Genomic DNA, 27217 nt, shown 5'->3' on the forward strand with positions numbered 1-27217 from the left:
CAGGGATGCTGGATTTTGTCACAGGCCTTTTTTGCCTCTATGATCATATTGTTTTTGTCTTTCAGCTTATTTATATGGTTGATTACATATATTGATTTATATATTTGAAAACCATCTAGGCATTTCTGGGATGAAGCCTACTTGATCATCATAGACAATCTTTTTGATGTGTTCTTGGATTTGGTTTCTGTGTATTTTATTGAGTATTTTGTATCTATTCATAAGGAAAATCAGTTTGAAATTCTATTTCTTGTTGAGTCTTTATGAGGTTTGGATATCAGGGTAACAGTGGCCTCATAAAATGAACTGAGCAATATCCTTTCTGTTTGTATTTTGTGAAATAATTTGAGGAGTATTGGTATTAACTCTTCTTTGAAAGTCTAGTAGAAGCCAGGAGCTGTGGGGCACAAGTAATCCTAGTACTTGGGGAGGCAGAGGCAGGCTGATCTCTCTGATTTTGAGGCTATAGACGGTCTACAGAGCAAGTCCAGAACAGACAAGGCCACACAGAAAAACCGAAAAAACAAAAACAAAAACAAACAAAACAAAAATTTAATGGAAATTCTAGGCTAAAGCTCTCTGACCTGAGCTTTTTTTTTTTGAAGACTTTTGTTTGTTTGTTTGTTTGTTTATTTGTTTGTTTGTTTGAGAGAGGATTTCTCTGTAACCTTGGCTGTCCTAGACTTTGCTCTATAAACCAGGCTGTCCTCAAACTCACAGAGATGAGTCTGTCTCTGCCCCCAGAGTGCTGGAATTAAAGGTGTACACTATCATCTCCTGCCACGGTTAGGAGACTTTTAATAACTGCTTCTATTTCACAAGGGGTTATAGGTCTGCTTATATTGGCTTATCTGATCTTGATTTAACTTTGGCAGGTGGTCTGTATCTAAAAAATTGTCCATTTCTTTTAAATTTTCCAATTGAGTAGAGTACAGGTTTTAAAGTATGTCCTTATGATTCTCTGGATTTCCTCAGTGTTTACTGTTATGTTCCCCTTTTCATTTCCAATCTTTTTAATTTGGATCTTTTCTCTCCACCTTTTAGTTAATTTGGATAAGGGTTTGTCAATCTTACACCGCTTTGGCAGTGGGGGGTGTGGGCCCAAGCTGCAGCTTGTAATTTACAATAAAAAGAACCTCATGTATTTACAGCGGAGTCTGTTTATTACTGGTCTTTTGGGGTTCATGAACTGGGCAGAATAGTAGCACAGGCTGGGCCTTGAATATGAGTTCAAGGTGATGGCCCTGCTTCAGCTTCTCAAATGCTGGCATTCTAGGCCGGAGCCATGATGTCTGGCTATGTTCTACTCTATACAGGGCACTGAGACATTGCTCTCCTTCCTGGGTCAGCTCTGGTACTTCTAAAGACTCTGTGAATCAGCTGGGCAGTGGTGATGCATGCCACTGATCCCAGCACTTGGGAGGCAGAGGCAAGAGAATCTCTATGAGTTCAAGCCTGGTCTTCAGAGAAAGAGTTCCAGGACAGTCAGAGCTATACAGAAAAACCCTGTCTCAAAAAGCCAGAAAAAAAAAAAAAATGAATCTCTGAATCTTACATAGGCTGTCAAATTAATTCTATAAGTTGGTTATAATATTCTCTTATTCTGTTAGCATGTAATAGCAGGCTAATACCTTCATTTAATGCCAGTAATACTGGCATTACTATTTGTTACTTCCTTGTCCTTGGCCAGCTTTGTTAGAGGTTGACAATATTGTTCAAGTCTGTAAATACCCAATTTTCCTTTTGTTATCAGCTGTATATTTGCTTGGTTTTCTAACATTCTGCAATGTTTTAAAGGTGGCGTGATGTAGAACTTGAGAATGCGAGTTTTGAGTCTGCCTTCTTTTCTGCTACAGTCTTTACAGTGACAAATCTCTGTCCGCTTTGAGAGCTGCACGTCACCAGGTTTCCTGTGCTGTACTGAAAATGCACAAGCAGGGCTGACAACAAAGAGATCGGCCCATCTCTCCCCAACCAGCAGATGAGGTGGTTCCGTTCATAGGTAGTTGCACAGATTGACTCTTCAAGGTCAAACCCTGCATTGGGGATAGCCCCACTCCCACCCCAAGTTCATATCTCCTCCCAAACCTCCCTCCTGCCTCCCCTTCAGGGTCACCAATCCCTCTCACAGCCTCTGAGAACCAGAGCTTTCCTTGAGTTTTCCTGTGTGTCTCTCTGGAATATTACAGATAAAAGCCGGCTGCCTCTGCCCTCTCTAGACTGATAAGCTCATTCAGCACGATGCCTTGAGACCAGGCCCCAGTGTTGCGTCAGTCAGCAGATAGCTCCTTCCCGGTGCTGGCTAGCACTTTGCTGCGTAGACATACCATGGTTTGTTCTGCCAGTTCTAGTTCTCTGTCATTACAGAGCAAACTTACCTGTAAGTGATAGTCGGATCCTGTTTGCATATTTGCCTGTATACCTGAAATTGCCGTGTACTGATCATGTATATCAACATAAGAAGTTGCAAACTGTTTTCCAAAACATATTGTTCTGCCCAGTTCACGAACCCCAAAATACCAGGAATAAACAGACTCCGCTGTAAACACATGAGGTTCTTTTTATTGTAAATTACAAGCTGCAGCTTGGGCCCACAACCCCCCCCCCCACCAAAGCGGTGGGTGCCAAATGCCCAGGTTAGTTGGGTGATTTAAAGATTCTGGTCCATCCCAGCATGCCCAAGGAAGGGGTGATTCCTGCCTGGCAAGCATCTATTGGTCAAAATGCTACATTTTGAATTGATTGGCTATAGGAAGGTCCCCAGACCATTAATGACCTTGTGTCCCTCCTTAGGGGCATGGGCCAGTTTCCTAGCAACTCTAGCTCTAGTGGGTGGGGAAAGAATGCAGTAAGGCGGTTCTTCCCCTCAGGGCATTCCTTCAGGCCTTAATTAATAATAGCTGCTAATTTTTAATCTTTTTGTCTCTCAATATATTCCCTCTGTTGTGTTCCCCCAGCAGTGAACATGAGATCCTATTATCTAAAAATGCCTGGCAGTTGTCTTGGCCATGTAGTGTCTGCATTTCCCTTGTGCTTGTGAGCTTCACATAAACACACACACACACACACACACACACACACACACACACACACACACACGGAGATATCTTCCTTGGCCATGTGTGTTCAAGTACTTTGTTCCTGTTCACTGGATGGTTTGCTTTCCTGATGTTAAGAGTTGACGTTTCCTCACTGACACTAGTGTTATCCACGTAATTGGAAATGCTTTTTCAATGCATAGCTTGTTTTTCTGTTCAGCTAACCGTGTCCTACATAGCTGTTCTCAGCTTGAGGAAGCCAACCCACTAATTTCCCTTTACAGGGCTAGTCTTTGCTGGCAGATCTCAGAACTGCCTTGCCACCCAGGCCATAACAATCCTTTCTTTGTTTCCATCTAATTGCTTTGAGATGAACAGGGAGTTGAGGCCTGCAATCCTGTCAAAGCTGACTTTGTAAGGAACGCCCAGGCTCTCATCAAGGTTTGCTGACCTGTCTGTGGTTGGCAGTTGATCCAGTGCAGTTGGAAAGATGGAGACTTGTTTTTGTACCTTTATCAGAAACCAAATTGAGTTTGATAAAATATATTTTTAATGAAAATGTTAGCAATGTGAGCAACTGGGATTTGGCTCTCCTGAGGACCCTCTGAGTCACAGGATGGGACATTTCATGTTATCTCGGGAGGAAGGAAAACCCAGACACGTTTCCTATCATGCTCCATCCTACTGACTAGGGGCTGTGTGAGCCAGGTTTCCATCACTGTTAAACACACAGAGACCAACTTGAACGGAGGAAGGGTGATTTTGACTCCTGGTTTCAGAGGTTCTACACATGATTGTTTGTTCTCCTGGCTGTGGGCCTGTGGGAAGTCAGAGTACTATAGCAGAGAAGTTTATGGAACAGCTGGCCACCACATGGTATGAAGGAAGCAGAAAGGATAAGGGGCCAGTTGAAGGAGGTACTCTCAGGGACTAATCCTACCAGCCCCAGCCTCATTCTGCAGAGCCTCCCAAAACAGGGCCATACTCACATCCATAAGTGACAGAGACAGTGCCTATTAACCTCACACCTGCTCTCAAGACCGTGTCAGAGAAACACAGAAGGGAAGCAAGGGCACTAGCCCGGGTGTCAGTGTGTCAGGAAGGATCTAGCACAGTGTCAGGGGACTCAGAACCTTTCCCATCAGCACTTCCAGCACAGCCTACCTTGGCACTGACTCATTAGGCTTCAAATTGAGTCCATTCCACCACTGGGCTTTCAAGATGCTGGAGACACAGTCTCTGAAATGATTTGCTAGACAGTCATAAGAACAAATTGTAACCCACTGTTTGGCTGTTTTGTAGGTCTTGTTGACATTAATTTGTCTCATACTTTCTAGATGTGTCTCAGCTCAGGCCAGCCCCTTCCTGCCTTAGTGCTGTGGCAGGACCCATTAAGATCTCATTACACGTAAATGCTATGTAAAGCCAAGACTCTGGCCCTCCAGTAAGTACCTAGAATGGGCAGCACCAAGAAGCTGGGAATTCACTGAGAATTAGAGGCAAGGGTGGAGAGAGAGGTGACCAGAAGGGCCAGTCCCACAGCAACTGCCACCAGGAAGTAACTGAGTACCCCAGGGAAATACTCTAGGCCTTGCAGCATTGGGAATGGAAAACTTATCTGTCTTGCCTTACCATCTCTCAGTGGTGGCCCTGTGTCCTGAGAGCATCTGCCCTCAGGAGACTATAACATCAAGGTCCAGATCCAGTCCACCAAGGGCTGGCCCCATGCCCTGTCCTACCTACAGTACTATCCTCCATGCTATCCTTCTGGCTTAGCAATTATTATTTTCATCAGAGCAACTTTATCTTCTTGTAAGAGATTCTCAAGATCTGGCCTGTGGACTGTTGATATTCAGGCAGAGAAGGAGGTGTTAGGAGAATTATTTGGATCTTCATCTGAGTTTCCAGTCATTCTCTCATGTACCTCCCATCCCCCTAAAGGAATTCTTACCTAAGTTCTGAGGCCTCCTGGCCTCAGAAGGTAATAGAATGTATAGATTATAAAAGGTTTAATTGAAGAAAGGATGGAGAAGATAACATCCATGCTGGGTGATACTTTAAGCTCATCGGGTTTTCAAGCTGATATTGTTAGAGCTATACTTTGGCTTTTTGTTGGTGCTCATCTGAATGGGGGAGATATTTGCTCATGCTCCCCAGGGAAAAAATTCATGCCAATTTCTATTCCAATTAGTATCTGTTACCACTTTAGTTTGACTACTATCTACAAATAGTGGGAGAACTTGGAAAATTCTGACACTGGAATACAAAGAGGGGGGATGGACATTGGCAGGCACCCAGGGTACCTCCCTGGCACTCAGAGCACAGGTGGTATCCCAGGCTCTGCCAGTCATGTGTGTATTGTTCTTCTCCTGTCTCAAGTATTGGAACATGAATACCTATGTGTTAAGGTATAAGAAAAATGATTCATGCATGTAAGTGGAAGAAAACCTGTCAGGTACAATTGGAACTCTCCACTGACACGGAAATGCTAGCCTCTGGTCTTAAAGAGCACTGGCCCCACCCTCTCACAACCAGCCTGTCAGGCTTCTTGCTCAGCACCAGCTTCCATGCTCAGGGTGAAGGTTTGGTGGGGGAGTGCTGTTCATGCTAATGCCTTAGTACAACCCAAACGTATCATAGAAGGATCATTAATATTGCTTATAGATTCTTGGAGCTTCTTAATTTTGGTCCTGAGAAGCACAACGATGCTATTGTGGGACTAGAACTTGTCTCCAGGGCCTAGGTCAGTTGGGTCTCAGAGAAGGTGGCTGAGCCCAGGAAATGCAGAGTCAGGACTAAAAAGCAAAGTTCCTGCTGAAGAGATACCTGGGATGAGGTCCACAGAGATAGAGAACAGCCTTGATGAACTCTGAACACATCTGGTGCCTCATGCACTTACTTATCCAAAGGGAATGAGCTCTGGCCATGTGAGAGCATGTGGGTGCTCAAAGCTCATGAGAATGGAAGCTGTGGAGCACGGTAGGAGCACAGGGGTGGGTTCTGGACTAGATGGACCCTGGTTCCTCATCCCACCTCAGGGCACAAGATGGCAAGGAACAAACATACGTGGACCTAAGTTGTACCAGGGCAGTCCTGGCTCTGAAAATGTCCTCTCAGCCCTCAAATAACAAGAGCAGCAGAAGGTCAAGTCCCCTTGTTGGAGATGAAGCCCCTGGAGCTCACAAAGGTGAACCCCCTTCACTGATTCCTTCAGGGACAAATACTCATGACCCCTAATGTGTGGCTGGAATGCTCACACAGACAACTTAATTATGGAAATTGAACCCTAACTGGTGGTTTTGTTATCACCATTGTCTGGTTAGTGAAAAAGGAGCAAGACATCTGAGAGTAAGAAGTGGTCTGCAAAGCTGGGTATGCTGGCACACGCCTGTAACCCCAGCACTTGGGGAGACAGAGGTAAGCAGATCTCTGTGAGTTCAAGGCCAGCCTGGTCTACAAAGCCAGTCCTGGACAGCCAGGCTACACAAAGAAACCCTGTCTCAAAAACCAAAACAAAACCAAACAAAAGGTGGTCTTCAGAGAGCACAGCTGGCCTCAGTGCAGAACCAAGTGGGTCAGGGGTCATGGTATTCCCTGGTACGGCATGGGGTCTACCCTGATGATGTTTAAATTTGTAATTCATTTATTTTACTTTATGTATGTGAATATTTTGCCTGAACTTATAGATGTGCACCAATGGTGTATCGAGTGCCCTCAAAGGTCAGGAAAGAACATCAAATACCCTGGACCTAAAGTAAGGGGTGGTTTTAAGCCGTCATGTTGGTGTTGGGACTTCAGCCCAGCTTGTCTGCAAAAGTAATGAGTGCTCTTCATAGCTAAGCCCTGTCTCAGGCCCCTTAAACTCACTAGAGTAACAAAGTGTCCCCACTTGCTGGAAGGTCCAGGTGGAGTATCCATGCAGGATAGGACAATGAAGTGGGCTTCCTCCCCAGGCAAGGGTCATGCCATCTGGGAACCAGCAGGTGGTCTCTGGCTGTGAGGCTCAGCCCCTTTCAGGTCAGGAGCCAGGTATCAGGGAACACAGCTCAGGGCAGCCATGGGCAGATGGAGGGCAGGGGTGAGAAGGGAAGCCTGCCTCCTCCTGCACAAAGTACAACCTCCCTGCATGGAGTCACTCATCCCCCCAGGGGGTGTGTGAGCCCAGCACTTGGGTGGCACAGACTGTGTCTTTCTTCATCTGTAGGTGACACTCAGTTGATATTCATCAGATCCCAACAACAACAACCTTCTTCCTCCATGATGGATGTGGATTTGGCCATGATAGAAGGACAGGAGGGACACGGTTAGCGCCAAGTGGGCACACGTCCCTGTCCATGGGGGATTTAAAGGGCACCTGTGAGGAGCCAGAGTAGACTTGTCTGGACTCCCCAGGTGACCTGCCCTGTGTGAGAGCGCAGGGACTGGAGATGAAGAGCCTGCTCCTGACTGTCCTGCTTCTGGGGCTGGTGGCTGTCCTGAAGGCTCAGGAAGACCTGCTAGATGACAAGGAGGATGTGAGGAGGGATCACTGGGTGAGAGTAGAAGAAAAGCACACCCTTGTTTGGTGTTGGTGTTGGTGTTGTAGACTGGGTCAAGAGGTGTCCTTGAAGACTGAAGTCCAACCCCACACTTCAGCATATGAAATGATCGGAGACTCCACTGTTTTACCAGCTGAGTCTCTCCAGGAGCACAGGCCTGAAGCAGGAGAGTGGATTTGGGCCATCAGTCTGTGTTCAAGTGACATGGGGTGGGATTTTTCATATGGTGGGATTTTTAGGGCAGAGGATTTACTCAGTGATGACCTCCAGACCTCTAAGAGTGTAAACTTAGGAAGCAGATATCCCCTGCCTCTATTAGGCCAGAGAGCCCAAGTGTTGGGCTCTCTCTACAGTGAGCATGTGTCGGGTGTGGGGTGTCAGTGCTCTTCAGAGCTGTGGTGGAGAGCCTGGGATGTCTGTTCAGGCTGCTGGCCAGGCTGGGGTGTGTTCAGGGCTCTGTCTTCTGCAGTTCTCTGGGACCTGGTATACAAATGCCATAGTATGTGACAAGGACCATACAAATGGGAAGAAACCCAAGAAAGTGTACCTTATGACGGTAACTGCCCTGGAAGGAGGGGACTTGGAGATCACGATAACATTTCAGTGAGTGTATCCAAGGAGTCTCTGCAGCTGTCTTTCTGATCTTCTCCAGTCTCATTTCAGTGTGGGTGACAGAATGCTTCTGCCTTTGAGGGGGCATGGTGCCACACAATACTCTAAATTTTGGACAAGGCTGATATAGAATTTGGGGGTCACCTGGTCAGGGCTGATACATGTGGTGATTTGAGTATGGCTCGTGTTTTACAGGAAGAATGGTCAGTGTCATGAGAAAAAAATTGTGATTCATAAAACTGATGATCCTCACAAATTCACTGCCTGTGAGTATCCTGTGGCCCTGGGATCTCCCGCAGGGGCAAGCTCCTGCATGGAGGGGCCCTGCCTTGCTCAGCTCATCCACTCATAATCCACCAACTATACATTAGAGGATACGGGTTAGTCCATCCCAGGTACTGACTGTCTCCCACTCACTACAGCTTAGCTCCTGACCCATGAGGAACCACTGCTAAGAACAGGGAAGTGGGGCCAGGAGGTGTTCAGGCCTGCTGCCTGATAAGGGCCTAGCTCAGCCCTTATCTTCCTCTGGAATCCTCAGCAGGGCCTGGCAATGTCCTGGAAGATAGCTTCTGCCTAATTATGGAGATCACGGAAAGACCAGAGCTGAACTGGCTGGGTCTCTTGGGTGACCAACTAACTACAAGTGTTCCAGATTATCTCCTTGAAAAAAGTTCAAAGGTTTTCCAAGAAATGAAATGCTAAGAGCTATTTTTCTGTTCACCTGTAGTCGGTGGCAAAAAAGTCATCCAAATTCAGGCGACTTCTCAAAAAGACCACTACATCTTGTACTGTGAAGGCAAGCACAAGGGGAAGCTACATCGCAAGGCGAAACTTGTGGGTGAGGAGCCACAGAGACCGTATCCTGTCCACAGTCTCTGCTTCTAGTAGCTAAAAAAGGGAAGCAGGCAGCAGCCATGCTGGGCGCTGGGGACTGGGAAGCCTCAAGGCAGTATGTAAGATCCAAAGAGGAAAGCAGGTCAGCTGGGAGGGCCCAGCTTCTGTGACCTTCGAAGGTCTGAGCATTCAGAAAGGGTTTCCACCCCTGGAGACAGCAAATGTGAAAGAGAATAACCTGGCAGAGGTCTCGATGTATGTGCGGGATCCTCCGGGGTCAGAGACAGCTCCACGCCTCTGAGATCCAGCGCTCTTAATGGTCAGGGAAGTGACCCTGAAAGTCTTTTATGGTTAACAGGGGCTTTGAGGATCACTCAGTGTCTGTGTTTGGGGGTCTCCATCCAAGAGCAACTTGTCCACTGCCAAGGTTCTCTTCCTTCTTATCCTGGCTGCTCCAGGTTGACAGTCCCAGTGCTGGTCAGTGATCTTGACCTTTGTCACTGGTCCCCTGCAGAGCTGAGCAACACCCCTCAAACTTTCTCAACCTCCTCACAGGGAGAAAGCCTGAGAAAAGCCCAGAGGCCATGAGAGAATTTAAGGAATTTGTAGAGAGCAAGAAATTAAAAGCGCAAAACATCGTTGTACCAGAGCAGATGGGTAAGAGAAGGCTGTCTGTGTCCTCTCCCAACTCCGCCCTGCTTCTCCTTCAAGGCTTTCTGTGAGCATTCTGTGTCTCTGATCTTCTATTGTCTCTCATATTTCTGAATGTTCCTGTATGCCTCCGGGTACTTTGTGTGTTTGTGTTTCACTCTGTGTTACTCATGTCTTTTTGCCTCTCACAAAGCCCACTGCCCCTTCGGAAGGGCACCAGAGCTCTTCTTCAGGGCTGGACTTTGAGAAGGTTTGAGCTGCAGGTGTGATGGGTCCATATACACAGCTCCTTCTCACCCCTGGCCTTTTCTTGGTTTCCACAGGTCAGTGTACCCCTGAGAGTGACTAGGGTAAGTGGTCATCAGGGAGGACCATGGAGAAGCCTAGCGCTTGGGTTCTGGGGTTAGAGGGTCCATGTGCTCTGATATTTATCTCACCCACTTGAGCAGAAATACTTTGTTAAGAACTGATTCCTAGTGTAATCCCTGAACTCTGCTCTCTGCACAGCTATACCCCCACCTCCCATACCCAGGGACACTCAGACACTTGACAGGTCCTGGGTGTAAGCGGAAGGGTCACTCATGGCTGTGGCTGCCCAGCAATGACTGCACAAATGCTTCAGACTAGAAGACCTCTGGCCAGCACTGCCGCTCACCAGCCAATCTTGGATGCACCTGCGGATCCTGCCCCAATATCAGCACAGTTCTGAGACATCCTTGGACCTCCCCTACCCTGGACCACTTTCCTCACTTTCACTGCCAGACTTTTCTCCTACCTCAACTCCATCCATTCCCAACACCAGCTTCTCCTAATAAAGCATTTCAGCATCACTCTGGCTCAGCCTTGCTTCAGCTGCCTGAAGACTCTGACGGAGTAGAGCCTGGTGGATGTAGCGCTCAGCAGAAGCCAGTTCCTGAAGAGTTTGAGCTATATCTTAGTCAGGCTTCTCTAGAGAAACAGACATAATAGAAGGAATCTATATAGACAAGACCAAGACCACCATTCTGACGATGACTGTTTCCTGATGGGAAATCCATTAGTCCATGAGGCTGGGTGTCTCAGCTAGGATTCAGTATATGCCAGAAGAAGACTAATAGCAGCGAAGGAATGAACTTGCCGGTGAGGGTAAGCAGGCGAAGAGCAAGATTCCTTCTTCCATGTCTTTATAGAGGGTGCCACAGGAAGGTGTGGCCCAGATTTAAGGGGATCATCCCACAGCAAAAGATCAGGATTTATGCTGGGTCTTCCCACTTCAAATAACTGAATCAAGAAAAATACCTTAGAAGTGTGTTCAGTAGCTTTCGCAGCCTCACAGTATCCACCATGTGGGACTCTCAATGCCCAGCTGATCAGCAACTGGCCCACATGCATTTTCCCACTACTGAAGTCACTCATCAGTACTGCGTCTAGGTCTGTCTGTCCCTCTGTACTTGTTTTATGAAATTTGGCATACAAATATTTACATCTTCTTTTAAAAGTTTTTATTTGATGAGTCTGTCTGCCTGTGTGTGTGTAGTGCCCAAGGAGCCAGAAAAGAGCACTGGGTCCCCAAAACTAGAATTGTGGATGATTGCAAACCACCGCATGGAAGCTGGGAACCCAACCTGAGTGCTCTGCAAGAGCAGCCAGTGCTCATAACCACTGAGCCATCTCTCTAGCCTCTTACTGGGTCTTCTTGATGGATTGCTCCCTATATTATTATGTAGTGGCCTTGTTTATCTCTTCCTACTAATCTTGGCTTGAGACCTAGTTTGTCAGGACGAGTAGAAACACTTCCTTGCTTTGTGCTGATTTTCATCCTCTCACCTTCAGCTAATGTGTTCCTTTGTCATGAGACTTGTTTTGTGTAACAGCGAATAGTCAAACTTTGCATTCATCCTGCAGTTGGAGAGTTAAGACCCTTCACTTTTCAAGCTCCTATTGAGTGCTATTAATTCAATTTTGTTGCTGATTCTTTAATTTTGTTACTCTTCTTTTTAAAAGATTTTCTTTTCAATTGCATGTATTGAGTGTCTATGTACGCTCATGTGCACACATGTCTGGGTGCCTCTTGAGGCAAGAAGGGAGTGTTGGATCCCTTAGACATGGAGGAGTTACAGGCAGTTGTCAGCTGTCTAGTATGGGTGCTAGGAACAGAATCTGGGTTCTCTGCAAGAGCAGTGTACACCTATAACTTAGGAGCCATCTCTTCAGTCCCAGTTTTGTTGACCTTTTTTTTTTGTGGGGGGGAGGGATTATCATTTGTTCTTTTCCTTTTTTTCCCCTCCTAGAACAGGAGGTTTGTTAATTTACTGTATTGGAATTGATAGATGGACATTTTCCTGCCTCTTCTTAGTTTATCTAGTCTTCTTATAAAATTTATTTTTTTTCTTATGCTCTTTAGATTGAAGCTGCCTGTCTCCTTTCTCTGTTACATAATATTCTTGAGAACATGTTCTGTGGTGCTGCCTGGGTGTTTGTGAATTGCTTTAGTGGGTGCTTTCTGGAGGGCCAGTATTTCTCAGTCTGTTTTAAAAGGTAACATTGCTGGATATAATGATTCTGGGTAACTGTTACTTAAGGGTTTGGCATATATTGTTCACTTCACTGGCTTTCTAGGTTTCTGATGAGAAGTTTGATGATACCCTGATGGGTTCCCCTTTGTGAACTGGCCAGTTTCTCCTGCTGTGTTCAATGTTGTTTCTTTGCTTTGTTGGCTTAGTGTTTACTTATAACCTGTGACGGTGAGTTTCTTTTCTGACCACATCTGTGAGCTGAGCTCCTAAATACCTTTTGTGCAGAAATATTCATTTGCTTTTCTAGCTTGGAAGAACTTTGTGCTATGATTTTGTCACACCGACTTTTGATGTCATTCATTTGTGACTCTGTAGACTGTCAGTGTCTTGATCATGTCCGAGTTCTTCAGAGCTGTTGCCGTGCTTACTTATTTTCCTTTATTTATGTCTGGATGTATATTTCCTCAACCCTGTCTTCAATTACAAAAATATTTTTTCTGAAAAAAAATATCTAGTCTATCAGTGATGATTTCTGCTGTCGTTTTGTCTGATTTATTTATCTCCTGAATTACTCCTTGTTGTTGTTGTTTTTAATCACAACCTATTTCCTTACTTCATTCACTTGCTTATTTGTACCATGTTGAAAGCTACTGATCAGTTTTCCAAGTAGAGTTTTAAATTTCAGTCTCCTTGGACTCTGATTGAGGAGCTGCCTTCATGTTTTTTGTTCGTTTGTTTGTTTGTATTTTGTGGATGCTGCATATCACTTGAAATAGGTAACTTTCCCAGGTTTGTTTGAGCATCTTCTTAGTGAGCACCCTTCTCTTGAGGGATCAACTTCCAGTACTTCTCAAAGAAGAAAAAAAAAATCTGTCATGCTGGCAACAATAGGAAACTTTCTAGAAATACACTCAAACCAACTAAAGCCAATTACTATGCTATTACCAACCATAGAAAAGAGAGTGGGGAAGTGATACAGAATAAGGTGTGAAGTTAAAATTTATTTAGTGTAAAAGTAGAATGCATGATTGAATGAAAGAGGGCTGGGCAGAGCTAGGGGGGTAAAAGTGCCCACCCCGAAGCCTAGGAATCCAAGTTTCAATGCCCAGAACCAATTTAAAAAGCCAGATTAGTACCATGAAGGTCTATAATCAGTGTTGCCTTGGGAAAATAGAAAGTGGAGACAGATTCCCAGAAGTCTGGGGGCCAGTTAACCTATTATGCACATCAGAGTCACTACAGAGAAACTGTGTGTTACACAGCTAGAGGCCGGGACCCATACTCCTTCAGGGTTGTTCTCAAAACTCCATATTTAGTGTATGTTTTATACCTAGTGCACACTCACACAAGCATGCACACACATACACTTTATACAAAACAAATGGATAATAGATAGATAGATAGATAGATAGATATAGATAATTATAGGTAGATAGATAAAAGAAGGAAGAAAATGCTATGATGTAGGAGAGGAAAACCAGAAGAAATTTTTTAAAATATCTGATTATACCATAAGGTAAAATGCACAGATAAGAATTAAAAGGGAAACAGAAAATCTTTTTTAAAAACACACACAGAGAAAGTATGGTAAAAAGGAAAATCAGAAATAACAGAACAATTTTAACAACAAAACATAGGAATAACCTCTTGGATTCCTAATGTTGGAATCTTGTGGGAGGAGGGATGGTCTGTTGTTCTTGAGCAGTTCCCCTTTCACACTGTCCATTCTGGTACAGAACCTGAACCATCTTAGGGTAGTTATCCTATAGAGCCAGCTTCGCCCTAGGAGCTTGCTTCATTAGGAGTTTGCTTCATCAGGACCTTGCTTTTGCTCTGTGCCTGAGGCCACTTTATAGCTGCAACCAGGCAAATTCTCAGTTGCTCCAGATCCTCCTGTTCATACATCTGAGATGCCTGATGTCAAGGCCACAATGTCTTCTGATTACACTCTAGAGTGGGGGAAAGCAAAAGGGCCTTGAAGTCTGTGCTGGAGACCAGTCAGCAATCAACACCTGTAGGAAGCCAGGAAAGCTGAGAGCTGTGCTCTAGATGCATTCTTGATCTCACTCATGGAGAACCGTGAAGGAGGTATCTGACTAACTCGGAGTCAGGGCTCTAGGCTTTTAAAACTATCCTCAGGTGACAGGTTATGCTCTTTGTCATAAAAGACAGGTGGGTGTCTCACCACTGTGTCCTTCACAGCCTGAGCCTCTGGCACCTGAACTTATCCACGTGTCTGTGACAATTCACCCACTTCAGGACAGCCTCATGCATTGTCCTCCTACCCAGGAGCTGAGACACGGCCCACCCTGGCCCCTGACTTTATGACTGCTTGTTGTTTCTAACAAAACCTCAGCCTTTCAGTTTTACCAATGAAGACTCAGGATCCAGATGCTGGGGTGAAAGCCTGCTAGCTCACAGAGGCAGAGAAAGTGCCCAGCTGACCTTCCTCCTCAGGCAATACCCAAATGAATTCTTCTTGCCCACCATCTCAAAAACCCTCTAATTGAATGTCCCTCCCTTCTACTTTCTGTCTGTCTCTGTATCCATCCTTCTGACTTCCTCTTATTCTCTATAGTTTTTCCCTATCTTCACTCCCTGACAACTGGTTGCTTGATCCACCTCTTGACCTATGGTTGATTTATTTTAATTCAAACAGAAAGCTCTTGGATTAAAAGTGTGTGTTAGGGCTGAGCCACACCACAACTACAAACAGGTTTTAAACAACATAATTTCTGAGTTCACAGTGTGATCAAATAATCTGTGATAAAATGTTACTCTTTCTTTTCATGCCCCCAGAGAATCTCAGTCACAATTATTCCCACCTCTTTACTGACAACACCTGCCTATAGCCCTCCAAGAATCAAGGAATGGGAAAGTGGATTTCCACTCCAATGTTTGCTGTCACAGGGGCTGACTCACTATCTCACACGAGTCCTCAGCTGGATTTAAGACTCATGGGAACTGCGGGCTTATCCAATGGCCAGGATGGTTGCTCTCTTCACCTTGCCCACCCAGCTTTCTCTCCCCAGAAGTGACCTGGGGCTGGAGCCACAGCCTGCCTTTTCAGTTTTCACTGCCTATCCTTGTTCTCTGTGTTTTCTAACTATCTATTACTTCTCTTGTATTCCTGGGGCCCTTCCTTCATTTTTTCACAGCATTACAAGGAGGCAGCTTCCAATCTGCCATCTTGAACCCTGAAATATAAAAATCCGGACAGAGATAGACAGAAAATACTCACTTCAGAATGATCCTGACTAAGAAATGTAGACGGGACAATGGAGAGAGAACACTCTGGCTTTATGGTCTCCAAAATTGGACTGGATGAAGCAAAGATGAGGGAGGGATGAAGTTTTAAGGTCTGTTGTCTAGACTTTTCAGACCCTCATGACTGAAAGAACTGTCCAAGTTTGTGCTTGGCTCCGTAGTGTGGTCAGGCTCAGAGGGACAACCCAACTCCATGTTAGAGTGGCCTGTCTCTGCAGCATGATTTTGGTGAGGCAGTCATTTCATGCATGAGGATCCAAGGGCTTCAACCAGGGGCAGCCCATCTCCACAGGGACCCAGGGCTGCCCTTTCACCACAGGCACTCAGATATACCCTATCTGTGAGATACACTGGGAACAGCTTTTACTCCAGAGACCTGTAAGCCAGCTGAACACGAGGCTACAAATTGATTGCTATATGACATTCCTCATTAACCACATCTCACTAACCCAGAATGGGAGGCTTTGTAGGCAGTTCTGTCAGGGAGGAGAGAAAAGGAAGAAGAGAAGGCACATCGCAATCTGGTATCAGATACTGTTGTGTGACAAAATTTTTCCTGGTGAGATGCAATGCATTCCAGTTAGGGATCCTACACTCAGTCAAAGTAAGATACACACAAAGGTCATCTTGGTTTATCAAAGAGTTTGGTTGGAGTTCCTTAGAAGAGTATGGGTGAGGGGCTACTTGCAGTAACAGAAATGATTCAAAGAGAGCTACGCCACTAAGCCTCCCAGCACCGGTGACAGCTCACAAAAGCTGGGAACCTGGAGCACACTGCACAGCCTGCAGGAAGCTCAACAGAGAATGTCCTTTCCAAGTGACACTGGCTTAGGCCTCTTCTAGGTGTTATGGTTTTGAGACCACCAGGGAAAGACCACCAAACAAAATTTAAACTTAAAAGATAAACAATTTTATTTATATCAACTTTGCAACAACTTTGTCAATTGGAGAACTGCTGCAAAAAAGGAAGACTGGGCTGGAGTTGTTAAAGGCGCAAACTACAGTTGTCTCAACCTCAGGGATTTTCTGCTGAATAGGCATTGCCATATTTACTTTGTTTTGTTTTCTGAGCACGCAGCAGTAAAGTGAGATTAAAGCAGCAGAATGAATGTCTGGTTAATAGTTTATGATAAATAAATCCCAGCACTCAAAGAGGCAGAGAGAAGTGGATCTCTGTGAGTTTGAGGCCAGCCTGGTCTACAAAGTGAGTCCAGGATAGCCAAGGCTACCCAGGGAAACCCTGTCTCAAAAAACCAAAACCAATGCAAAACAAACAAACAACAACAAAACCAATTACACAATAAGGGGAAATGAGCCAGGTGGTCCTGAGCTCAGTCTCTTTAGATTGCTGTTAAGCCTCAACTGTTGATGAGGTTGTGATCTAGACATCCTGTGGCTACAATCCTTAGGCTAAGAATAAGGTCCTGCTGACCCCCAGGTTTTTCTTTTTCACACAGTAACTTAATTTGACACTCAGTTTGAAATGGAGCTAGTTTTTACCAATGCACAGGCAGCTCTGCTGGCTTCTACTTCTTCTGAGACCTGCTTTGGTCTCAGTCTTTTTTGCAGCTTGGCTTGTACTCTAGCAGAGAGGTGCCTAGAGAATCTGGTAGGCTTCAGCTACTTCCTGAAGCTACTTATGTCGTTTACTTTTCTGTTTAAAGAGTTTTCCTGGGGCTGGAGAAATGGCTCAGAGTTAAGAGCACTGTCTGCTCTTCCAGAGGTCCTGAGTTCAAATCCCAGCAACTATATGGTGGCTGAAAACTACATATAGTGGGATCTGATCTCTTCTGTCATGCAGGCACACATGCAAATAAAGTGCTTATATGTATAAATAAATAAATCTTAAAAAAAAGAGAGAGTTTTCCTGCAGGATGGAATGTTTCAGTCTCAGAGGAAACTGTTACAAAGCACTTTCTTAGTCCTTTGACAACCCAGCACTGAACTCAGAGGAAACTCTGAAGAAGAAGCCCTAATCCCTGAGAGCAGCTTTGCATTCCTGACCTCCCTGACTTTGCTTTTACTCCCTGAGCTCTGGGATGCTCCATTGGGTATGACCTTTTCCATTCCAAGAGAGACATAGTCCCACTTCACTGAAGTGTCGAGGCTGTCCTTTATGTCAGTTAGATAGGCAGTCCTGATGAGGCTTAATGGGCAGATGGCAGAGGAGGAGAACTCCCCCTTTCAGGGGACTAGGGATAGGGGAGGAAGGATGGGGCTGAGAGAAGTTGAAAAAGGGAGCTTCAATTGGGATGTAGAATAAATAAGTTGTGAAAAATAATTAAAAATTAAAAGAATAAGGCCACTTCCATGCATGTCTTCTGGAGCTTTCCCTACCATCCCACAACCTGGCCACGCTGGATGAATAAAGCTCCCAGAAGCCCTCTTGTTAAAGTGAGGGGACTGGCCAGTGTCCATGAAGGGAATCTCGGGTCATCCATCCTCAGCTGCTCAGGTGACTGTGAGCTCCAGTAGCTTGTGTCTTTTACTCATTCTGTCTAATTTGCCAGATGTGTTCTGTGAAGCCATTCATAGCATCACCCTTTCTGTCTTCAGGGAGAACCTGTGGCAACACCAGGGTCATTCCTCTCCTGTGGCCAACATGTTCTCTTTTCTTTGCCATCACTCCTCCTCCTGCTCACTGCCCTTTCCCTTCCTCCCTCCCACACCCACTCACTCAGTCACTCTCCCTCACCCAGCCTTTCCCATCAAGGAAAACATTTTTGTATGCAACATCTCTGCCTGGGAGAGCCCCAGGAAGCCACATACTGTTGAGAAGTTCAGAGATGGCTGACACCACCTGACACCCAGGCCTGAAAGACAGTGGGACAGTCTTGGTTGTCAACACTCAGACAGATTATGAAATCCAGAGGGCCTCACGATGGCCCGGCTGTTGGTGTCTACCTCCCATCCGTGTGCTGAGGCCCAAGCTCAGGGAGGAGGGGTTAGGAGCAGGGCCTTTCAGAGATGCAGGCCCCATAGTGGACTGGTGGTTTTGAGTGGGCAGAGGACACCAGGTTCTTCCCTTCCACCATGTAAGGACACAGTGGGTCACAGCCATCTGAGACCCAGGACGTGGTCTGCCAGCTGTTTGACCTTGGGCTCTCAGGGCTCTGAACTGTGAAATCAATTTCTGTTTATGTGCCACGTAGCCTATGTTATTTTGTTCTCTGAGCCAAGTCAAACTCTGAGGAGGCACTCCCAGAATGCCCTTAGCCAGAAGCTCACAGGGCACAGGCCAGGAACAAAGCAGACTGGAACTAATTAACGGACAAGATGGAAATTTTCGCAAATGGATGAAAAGCAACTGCTATGATTCTGCAGCCTGGTCAAAAGCTAGAGACTTGCAGGTAAGTGAAGGCAGGGTGACTTTATGGGTGTCAGGATAAGAAAAAAAATAGAGGTGACTTAGGATCAGAGTGTCGTGAAGGGGCTGTAGGCGTCACGTCGGGCAGTGAAGGTGGCAAAAAGAAGTCCCTGAAAGAGACCAAGAAGCAGGTCAAGGACATGGATGAGAAAGATGAGGCTTTCAAGCAGAAACAGAAAAAGGAGCAGAAGAAACTTGAGGATCTAAAATCCAAGGCCGCGGGGAAGGGTCCCCTGGCCTCAGGTGAAATTAAGAAATCTGGCCCAAAGTAAGCTATTGCTCATATCCGAGGCTGTGGGGAGCCTCTTCCACTCTGTTGGAACATGTGGATCCCCTGCCCTAACATCTTTGCCACCTACAGCCAGAAGGAAGTGTTATCCTGGAGCTTACTGTACATTGTAATAAACTTTGGTGATAAAATAAAATAAATAATAAAAAAGAAAAAATAGAGAGCGATGCTATACAAAGAGAGAAAGCGAGCACTCATTTAGATACCCATAAAAGTGGTGATGGGACAGCTGGAAATTATGTAGAAACAGAAGGCTGAGATGCAACAAAAGGAAGAAAGCTGAAGGGCTTTCTTCAGCTGAGCATGAGGAGCATGGCCCTGGCAGGCCTTGCCCTTCTCCCCCATCCCCTCTGCCTTGCTAAAAACTGTTAAATTACATCCCTAAAGCTAGCCACCAAGGTCCATTGCATCACTTGAACACTTCCTCCTTCTGAGGCTGACCACCAGGGTCCAGCTATCACAGTATGGAAGTCCAGCACTCAATAGCCCCCTTTGGCTACCCTAAGTAGCATGCCCAATCAAAATTAAACACCTTCCCACCCCACCCTGAAACACCCCTTTCTGCCCTGGGACAAATATCCCTTGTTCCTTTCCCCTTTCTCTTGTCCTGTATATCCTGTCTTTGTCTCATTTTCCCTGCTCTTTGTTTCTCTGGGGCAAATAAATCTCCTTTGTGCTGGGAACGTAGTCTCAGGGTGTCCTGAGCCAATACCAGTCCCTTTCAAAAGCCAAGCCAAACACTGCTCCAACACTGTGGCTCCCTGTGTTGGGAGGTGTTGGAGACTCAGCCAAACATGAGCCAGGTGACCCTGGTGCAAAGACCCTGGCAGTTCTACCCAAGCACAAGCTCGCAGCTCACACAAGCCTCAAGCCCAGCTGCTGATCTTGTTGAGAACTGCTGGGCCAGATGTGGAGAGCGGTGACTCAGCTCTGAGGGCTGTGGCCAGGAGCCATCCTTCTTTAAACCTGAGCTAGCTTGGAGGTCAACAACAGGGAACCATCACAATGCAGGGACCTGGATTTAACCTGCCACAGAGCTCCAGGGTGAGAGCTCCTGAGGCAGCTGGGCCCAGGCACTGGAGTGCATGGAAAAGGGACTCCACCCTGTCTGCCTGGAGCTGGCCTTATCAACTGGGAATAAGCTGGAGTTTGAGAGCACTGAGCCTGGGCCAGCAGCTGTATCAACTCCTAGCTTCAGGGTCCCAGTGGAGTCTGAGGTCCCTGAAGCTGCAGTGCTCTGCTCTGCACTCCAGCCACAGCCTCCAGTTTAGGGCTTTGATCTGAGCCCCGAGCCTGCTTGCCCCAGTCCACACACCTGGGAGACACTCCCCTCATGTCAGCTAGAACTTGAGCTTCTCCTGGGTGAAGAAACTGAGGAAGTTCAGGAGGGTGAGGGAGTAAGAGGGCCTGCCCAGCACAGACTGCAAAGCCAAGTGTGGCCAGCAGGGGCCCCTGGTAAGCGCTCAGGGACAGTGCCAAAGTGATGGCAGTCTGGTCTAGACTTTGCCATGCAGGAGCAGCACCAGCCTAAACTGTAGGAGGGACAGGAGTCCACAGTTCAGCTGGCCATCCCAACCCAGCAGTCTACAAACATACAGAAAGAAGACACACCAATACTTTGGCGTTTCTTTCCTGCCTCTTTCTCTCACTATACTTCAGTAGTATCTTTAATTTAAAAATCATGTTCATGGTTTACAACCCCTTCATCTATTTATCTAATTTTGTTTATGCATTTGGTTCATTATTGGGCAATCTTTTTGCCTTTTCCTCTTTTGTTTTTGCTCAATCATTTTGCTTTTCCTTTTTGGTTACATAAACTTTCCCTTTTTCTTATTTTTATCATACTTTTAGCAGTTTTTTTTTTTTTTTTCCTGTAGCTCCTTGACTTTTCATTTTATTTTGATAGATTTTTATATGGCTATATTTTTTAGCGTGGGCTCAACATATTTGCCAATTATTTTTTTTCTTAAAACAATTGAAAAGAACCAACTTTTACAAGAAAAATATACTTTTATACTTCATATTTTAAGATCTTGTATAACTGATAAAATGCTTTATTGGAGTTATTTACATTTAAGGGTCCACTAGACGTTGGAAATTTAATAAACTTAAAAGTTTTTTTCTTTTAAACAAATACATCTGTTAAGGGGGGTGACGAAGGATGACAAGCTTAAAAAAAGAAAAGGGGAGAGGGGTTCTTTTATGCCCAGAATTTGAGGCAGTTAACATGGCTGAAGCTTACAGTCCCAAGACCAGTGCTGTGCGCTCAGGTGTTGGGGGTGCAGTCTGGAGAGGTGGCAGGGTCGGTGTCCGCCGCCGGGCTGCCGCTGGGGCCTTCTTTGCGCACAGCGTGGTAGGGGTCCAGCTTGGAGACCAGCTTGGTGGAGGCCGAGACACCGTTCCACATACAGTCCCGTAGGATGATGTTCTTCACGAAAGTCTCGTCGTCCGTGTCGCAAACGAAGCTCTGCCTCACCGCGTCTCCTGCTGGCAGCTCGGGCACCATCTCCCTCAGGTCTGCGGTGGAGAAGCTATCATCACCGTGGTTCTTGGGGGAGAGAGACACGGCGAGCGCTTGGCAGGAAGGTGAGCAGAGCCCGGCGTGGCCCGGGGACGGGCGCGGCGTGGGCAGCAGCTCGAATTTCTTCCAGATGTCCTCGCTGGGCGCAGGCGGCTGCGGCGGCTGCTGGTGCACGTCCTCCTCCTCATCGTCACACATGAAGTACGGCTGCACAGAGTCGTAGTCCAGGTCGCGGTTGCCGTTGGCAAGGCTCACGTGGAGGGGCATGGTCGCGGCTGTGCGTTTGAGGGCCACGGCGATGGGAGCAGGGCGGGCGCGGAAACCTGGCGCGGTGCGCATCAGCCCCGAACCACTCCCCTTCCCAGGGCCTCACTTCCTACTATCCCGACAGTCCCTTCTCCAGGCCTCGGTCTCCGTCTGGAGCAGAGGGAGGAGGCGTCAGCTAGTCGCCAGACGCGGCGCTCAAAGTATCGCGCCATCTGACGGAGAGAGCCTACAGGAGCCGCATCGTGCGTGCACAGGATACATTTTCATGCGCGCACATAACCTTCTTCAGCATATTCTCACTCATTTCCTGCTATTTTCTACTCCTCCACCTCCCTTAGTCCTTTGTTCACCCAGTTTCTCCTCTACGTTAATGTCATCTGTAACATGTATGATTTTATGTATCTTTAAAATCTGAAACCCACGGATGAGAGAAACAAAGATATTTGTCTCTGAGACGGACTAAATTCATTTAAGACGACCACCTCCAATTCCATTCTTTTCCTGAAAATGACATGCTTTGTTTTTATTTATGACTGAAAATATTCCATTTCTGCGTATGAACCACATCTTCTTGCTCCGTCCCTCTGGTGACGGACACCTTCTCTCCATAACAGCTATTGTGAAAACTTCCATGATAACTACTGTGCACATATCTCTATGGTGTACTTGCTTCATGTCTTCCTTAAGGGTTTTCTTAAAGCTATGCTATTTTTTTAACTTTTTTTCTTTTTTTTTAACTTTTATTAATTACACTTTATTCATTTTGTATCCCCCCATAAGCCACTCCCTCGTTCCCTCCCGGCCCCCCCCCCCTTTCTGCATGCATGCCCCTCCCCAATTCCACTGATGGGGAGGTCCTCCTCTCCTTCTTTCTGATCTTAGTCTATCAGTTCTCATCAGAAGTGGCTGCATTGTCAGGGTTCTAGGTTATCTCCACGGATAGTCCTTGGTTGGATTATGAGTCTCTGGGAAATTCCCTGTGTTCAAATTTTCTTGTTCTGTTGCTCTCCTTGTGGAGTTCCTGTCCTCTCCAGCTCTTACTATTTCCCACTTCTTACATAAAATTCCATTCACTCTGCCCGTCAGTTGGCCATCAGGCTCAGCATCTGCACGGCAGTCTGCACGGCAGAGGCTTTCAGAGGCCCTCTGTGGCAGGTTCCGAGGTTGTTTCCTATTTTCTTTTTCTTCTGATGTCCATCCTCTTTGCCTTTAAAGGATGGGGATTGAGCATTTTTAGTTAGGGTCCTCTCTTTTGCTTAGTTTGTTTAGATGTTCAGATTTTAGTGGGTTTATGTTATTCTATGTTGTATGTTTATATGAGTGAGTATATACCGTGTGTGTCTTTTTGCTTCTGGGACAACTCACTCAGGATGATCCTTTCCAGGTTCCACCATTTACCTGCAAATTTCATGATTTCCTTGTTTTTCATTGCTGAGTAATAGTCCATTGTATAGATATACCACAGTTTCTGCATCCATTCTTCAGTTGAGGGGCATCTGGGTTGTTTCTAGCTTCTGGCTATTACAAATAAAGCTGCTACAAACATGGTTGAGCAAATGTCCTTTTTCTGTACTTGAGCCTCTTTTGGGTATATGCCTAGGAGTGGTATGGCTGGATCTTGAGGAAGCGCTATTCCTAGTTGTCTGAGAAAGCACAAGATTGATTTCCAGAGTGGTTGTACAAGTTTATATTCCCACCAGCAGTGGAGAAGGGTTCCCCTTTCTCCACAACCTCTCCAGCATGTGTTGTCACTTGAGTTTTTCATCTTGGCCATTCTGATGGGTGTAAGGTGAAATCTCAGGGTTGTTTTGATTTGCATTTCCCTAATGGCTAATGAGGTTGAGCATTTCTTTAAGTGCTTCTCTGCCATTCGATATTCCTCTACAGAGAATTCTCTCTTTAGCTTTGTTCCCCATTTTTAAGTGGATTACTTGGTTTGCTGCTTTTCAGCTTCTTTAGTTCTTTATATATACTGGATATGAGTCCGCTGTCAGATAAAGGGTTGGTGAAGATTCTTTCCCAATCTGTAGGCAGTCGCTTTGTTTTGATGATGGTGTCCTTTGCTTTACAGAAGCTTTTCAGTTTCATGAGGTCCCATTTATTGATTGTTGCTCTTAGAGCCTGTGCTGTTGGTGTTCTGTTCAGGAAGTTTTCTCCTGTACCAATGAGTTCTAGGGTATTCCCCACTTTTTTTTCTAGCCGATTTAATGTGTCTGGTTTTATGTTGAGGTCTTTGATCCACTTGGACTTCAGTTTTGTGCAGGGTGATAAGTATGGATCTATTTTCATTTTTCTACATGTAGACATCCAGTTGAACCAGCACCATTTGTTGAAGATGCTATCTTTTTTCCATTGTATGGTTTTGGCACCTTTGTCAAAAATCAGGTGTCCATAAGTGTGTGGGTTTATTTCTGGGTCTTCTGTTTGGTTCCATTGATCCACCATTCTGTTTCTATGCCAGTACCATGCAGTTTTTATAACTGTTGCTCTATAGTACAGCTTGAGATCAGGGATGGAGATATCTCCAGAAGATCTTTTATTGTAGAGGATTAGCTATGCTATTTTTAAAGATTTATTTATACTAATTTATGTGTATGCGTGATTTGCCCTTGCATATGTAAATCTATCACCTGAATGCCCAATGCCCATGGAGACCAAAGTGGATGAGAGATCCCCTGGAACTGGAGTTATGACACTGTGAGCCTCTATGTGAGTTCTGGGAACCAAACCCAGTACCTCTGCAAGAGGTCTCAATGGCAGAGACAATTCTCCATCCCATGTGTTTGTAATGAATATATGATGATTGCATCTGGAAGTGGCACCTGTAATTTTTCTAGAGCATAGATACAAATACGAGTGGGTTACCCATTAAATTTAGGCATAAAGCAAAATTCTTAAATACTTTGTGATTAAATGTTACGTAATGTCAGGCAGTCAAGGCAGCTCATGCATTGGAAAGCTGAGGCAGGAGGATTACTATGACTGGGCTACATAGTGAGTTCCAGGACACCCTGGACTTCATAGTGAGGACTTTCCTCAAACAAACAAGAAAACAAGAATTCCATAGTATGGAATTCTTGTAGGGCACGGTGGCATACTCCTGTAATCCCAGCTCTTGGGAGGCAGAGGCAGGCAGATCTCTGTGAGTTTGAGGTCTTATCTACAAAGGGAGTCCAGAACAGCCAAGGCCACAGAGAAACCCTGTCTTGAAAAACAACAACAAAGAAAATACATGGTGCAGAATTCTTAAAAATCAAAAGATCTAGTTTTATTTTCCCTTTCTTTCCTTATTCTATAGAATAATATTCAAATATTTAGAAAGGAAAAATAAATGATTTAAAGAACATTGATAAAACATATGATTTCTGAACAATATATTCTTATAGCTCTTTGAGGTCTGCATTAAAGTTATAAATGTGTGGGGCTGGAGGGATGGCTCAGTGGTTGAAAGCACTGGTTGCTTTTCCAGAGGACCCACACCCACATGTTAAAAAAGACCAACTTTAAAATATAATAACTTGGCCTAGAGAGATGGCTCAGTGATTAAGAGCACTGTCTGTTCTACCTAGAGGTCCTGAGTTCAATTCCTAGCTACCACATGGTGGGCTCACAACCATCTATACTGAGATCTGGTGCCCTCTTCTGGCATTCTGGTGTACATGTAGAGGAGCACTCATACATAATTTATAAAAAAAGGACAATAACCTAATATTTTGTGTTTACCATTAATTTTTCAGGGTTTATATTTTTAAAACATTGTTTCCATTTTTGTATTTATTTATTCACTTTATATTCTGTTAGCACCCCCTCCCTTCTCTCCTCCCAGCCCCATCCTTAAGCCTCTCACTCCATCTTCCCTCCCCTAGGTACTAACCCACCCCAGCACATTAAGTTGCAACAGGACTAAGGGCATCCTCTCCCACTGAGGCCAGACAAGCCAGTCAAGCTAGGGGAGAGGGATCCAAACGCAGGCAACAGAGTCAGACAGCCCTTTCTCCCATTGTTAGGGGGCCCACATGAAGAGCAAGCTGCACATCTGCTACATATGTGTGTGGAGGGTCTTAAATTTTTTTAATGATTTATTTATTATTTTTATTTGCTTTTTTTTGCCTACATGTATGTCTGTGTGAGGCTGTCATATCTGCTAGAACTGGAGTTACATACTTTTGTGGGTTCTGAGAATGGAACCCTGGATCTCTCAAAGAGCAGCCAGTGCTCTTAACCACTGAGCCATCTCTCCAGCCCAAAAATTTGTTATTTGTTTCTAAGACAGTCTCACTATGAGCCTCTGGCTGTCCTGGACTCACTCTGTAGACCAGGCTGGCCTAGAACTCACAGAGAACAGCCTGCTTCTGACCCCCAACTGCTAGGATTAAAGGCGTGTGACACCACCCCCTAGGGTTTTAATTTTAATGAGATTTTATTTGAAATTTTTTCTTTTGGCTGGAACCTTTAATGTCTATTTTGAGATGTAATTTGAGAGCCACCAACACAGTACATATTGTTAAACTTAATAGCGATTCTCCCCTGAGAATTTTGGGTATGTTTTATTCTTTCCCTGAGTTTATAACATCTGTGTAAATGTAATCTAATAAACTGTGACACTCCTATAAAGTCCACTCTCAGGTGTGCCTGTATTCTCTTCTTGAACAAATCACCACCATTGCCTCATACTGGCTCATCCTAACATTCTCTACATTGAAACGGATTACCCGTGTTTGGCCTGAGTCAAGGGCCCCCAGATAAAGGAACTCCTCCGGCTGCCTGGGTGGCAGCCCAGAGCTGTACTGTGTCCCATGTCTGCCATGACACTTGTGTGGAATCCGTAGCAGGCGCCTCTATGGCCAGCCCCCAAGAAACCTGATAAACCAGACATCAAGAATCTATGAGGCCACCATGGACCACCTGCAACCACCTGCTCATGTGCTGGGTCACCTTATAAGAGGACTCATCCCTCCCCCTCTCTCTCCCTCCCCCATTCCTCTCCCTCGATCCTCCCTCCTCCACCTTGCCCAGAGATGGTCTCTGTGTTCCCCCTGCCCTGATAAATCTCCCACATTGAACTAGTGGCGTGGTGTGATTTATGAATCTGCCTTATAACTCTGCTGCACCATCCTAACAACACTCACTACGTGACTCTAGCCACCTGCTATGTCTTTTGTCAGTTACAGTTTTGGTCTCTCTCTAAGGCATGTACAACCAGTCTAGTGAAAATACCTCCAAGGAGCACTTATTGTGCGCTCTTGCTGGTTCTGTTTAGCACTTTCCTTGTAAAGCTATGCAGATGTACAGCTTCGAACAGCCTGGCAAGCAGTGCTCTGATGCTAAACCCGGT

General features: G+C 45.6%; 3 protein-coding genes across 3 annotated transcripts; 2 read left to right on the forward strand and 1 right to left on the reverse strand.

Annotated features, from left to right (window-relative positions):
* Positions 1-7465: 7465 nt before the first annotated feature.
* Positions 7466-10642, forward strand: LOC129671130 (odorant-binding protein 2a-like). The gene is made up of 6 exons (XM_055599750.1): positions 7466-7552; positions 8046-8179; positions 8384-8454; positions 8919-9029; positions 9581-9682; positions 10479-10642. Exons 1-6 carry the CDS (start codon positions 7466-7468, stop codon positions 10640-10642), a joined length of 669 nt encoding a protein of 222 aa, XP_055455725.1.
* Positions 10643-10783: 141 nt separating this feature from the next.
* On the forward strand, positions 10784-21036 carry LOC129671131 (translation machinery-associated protein 7-like). Its single transcript, XM_055599751.1, has 2 exons — positions 10784-10801; positions 18823-21036. Exons 1-2 carry the CDS (start codon positions 10784-10786, stop codon positions 19075-19077), a joined length of 273 nt encoding a protein of 90 aa, XP_055455726.1. The 3' UTR covers positions 19078-21036.
* Positions 21037-21130: 94 nt separating this feature from the next.
* LOC129671725 (protein B-Myc-like) lies at positions 21131-26484 on the reverse strand. Its single transcript, XM_055600850.1, has one exon. It carries the CDS (start codon positions 21952-21954, stop codon positions 21361-21363), a length of 594 nt encoding a protein of 197 aa, XP_055456825.1. The 5' UTR covers positions 21955-26484; the 3' UTR covers positions 21131-21360.
* Between the last annotated feature and the right edge of the window lie 733 nt (positions 26485-27217).

This window comes from Psammomys obesus, unplaced genomic scaffold (assembly GCF_907164565.1).
Source record: "Psammomys obesus unplaced genomic scaffold, mPsaObe1.curated_primary_1811, whole genome shotgun sequence".
Taxonomy (NCBI): Eukaryota; Metazoa; Chordata; class Mammalia; order Rodentia; family Muridae; genus Psammomys; species Psammomys obesus.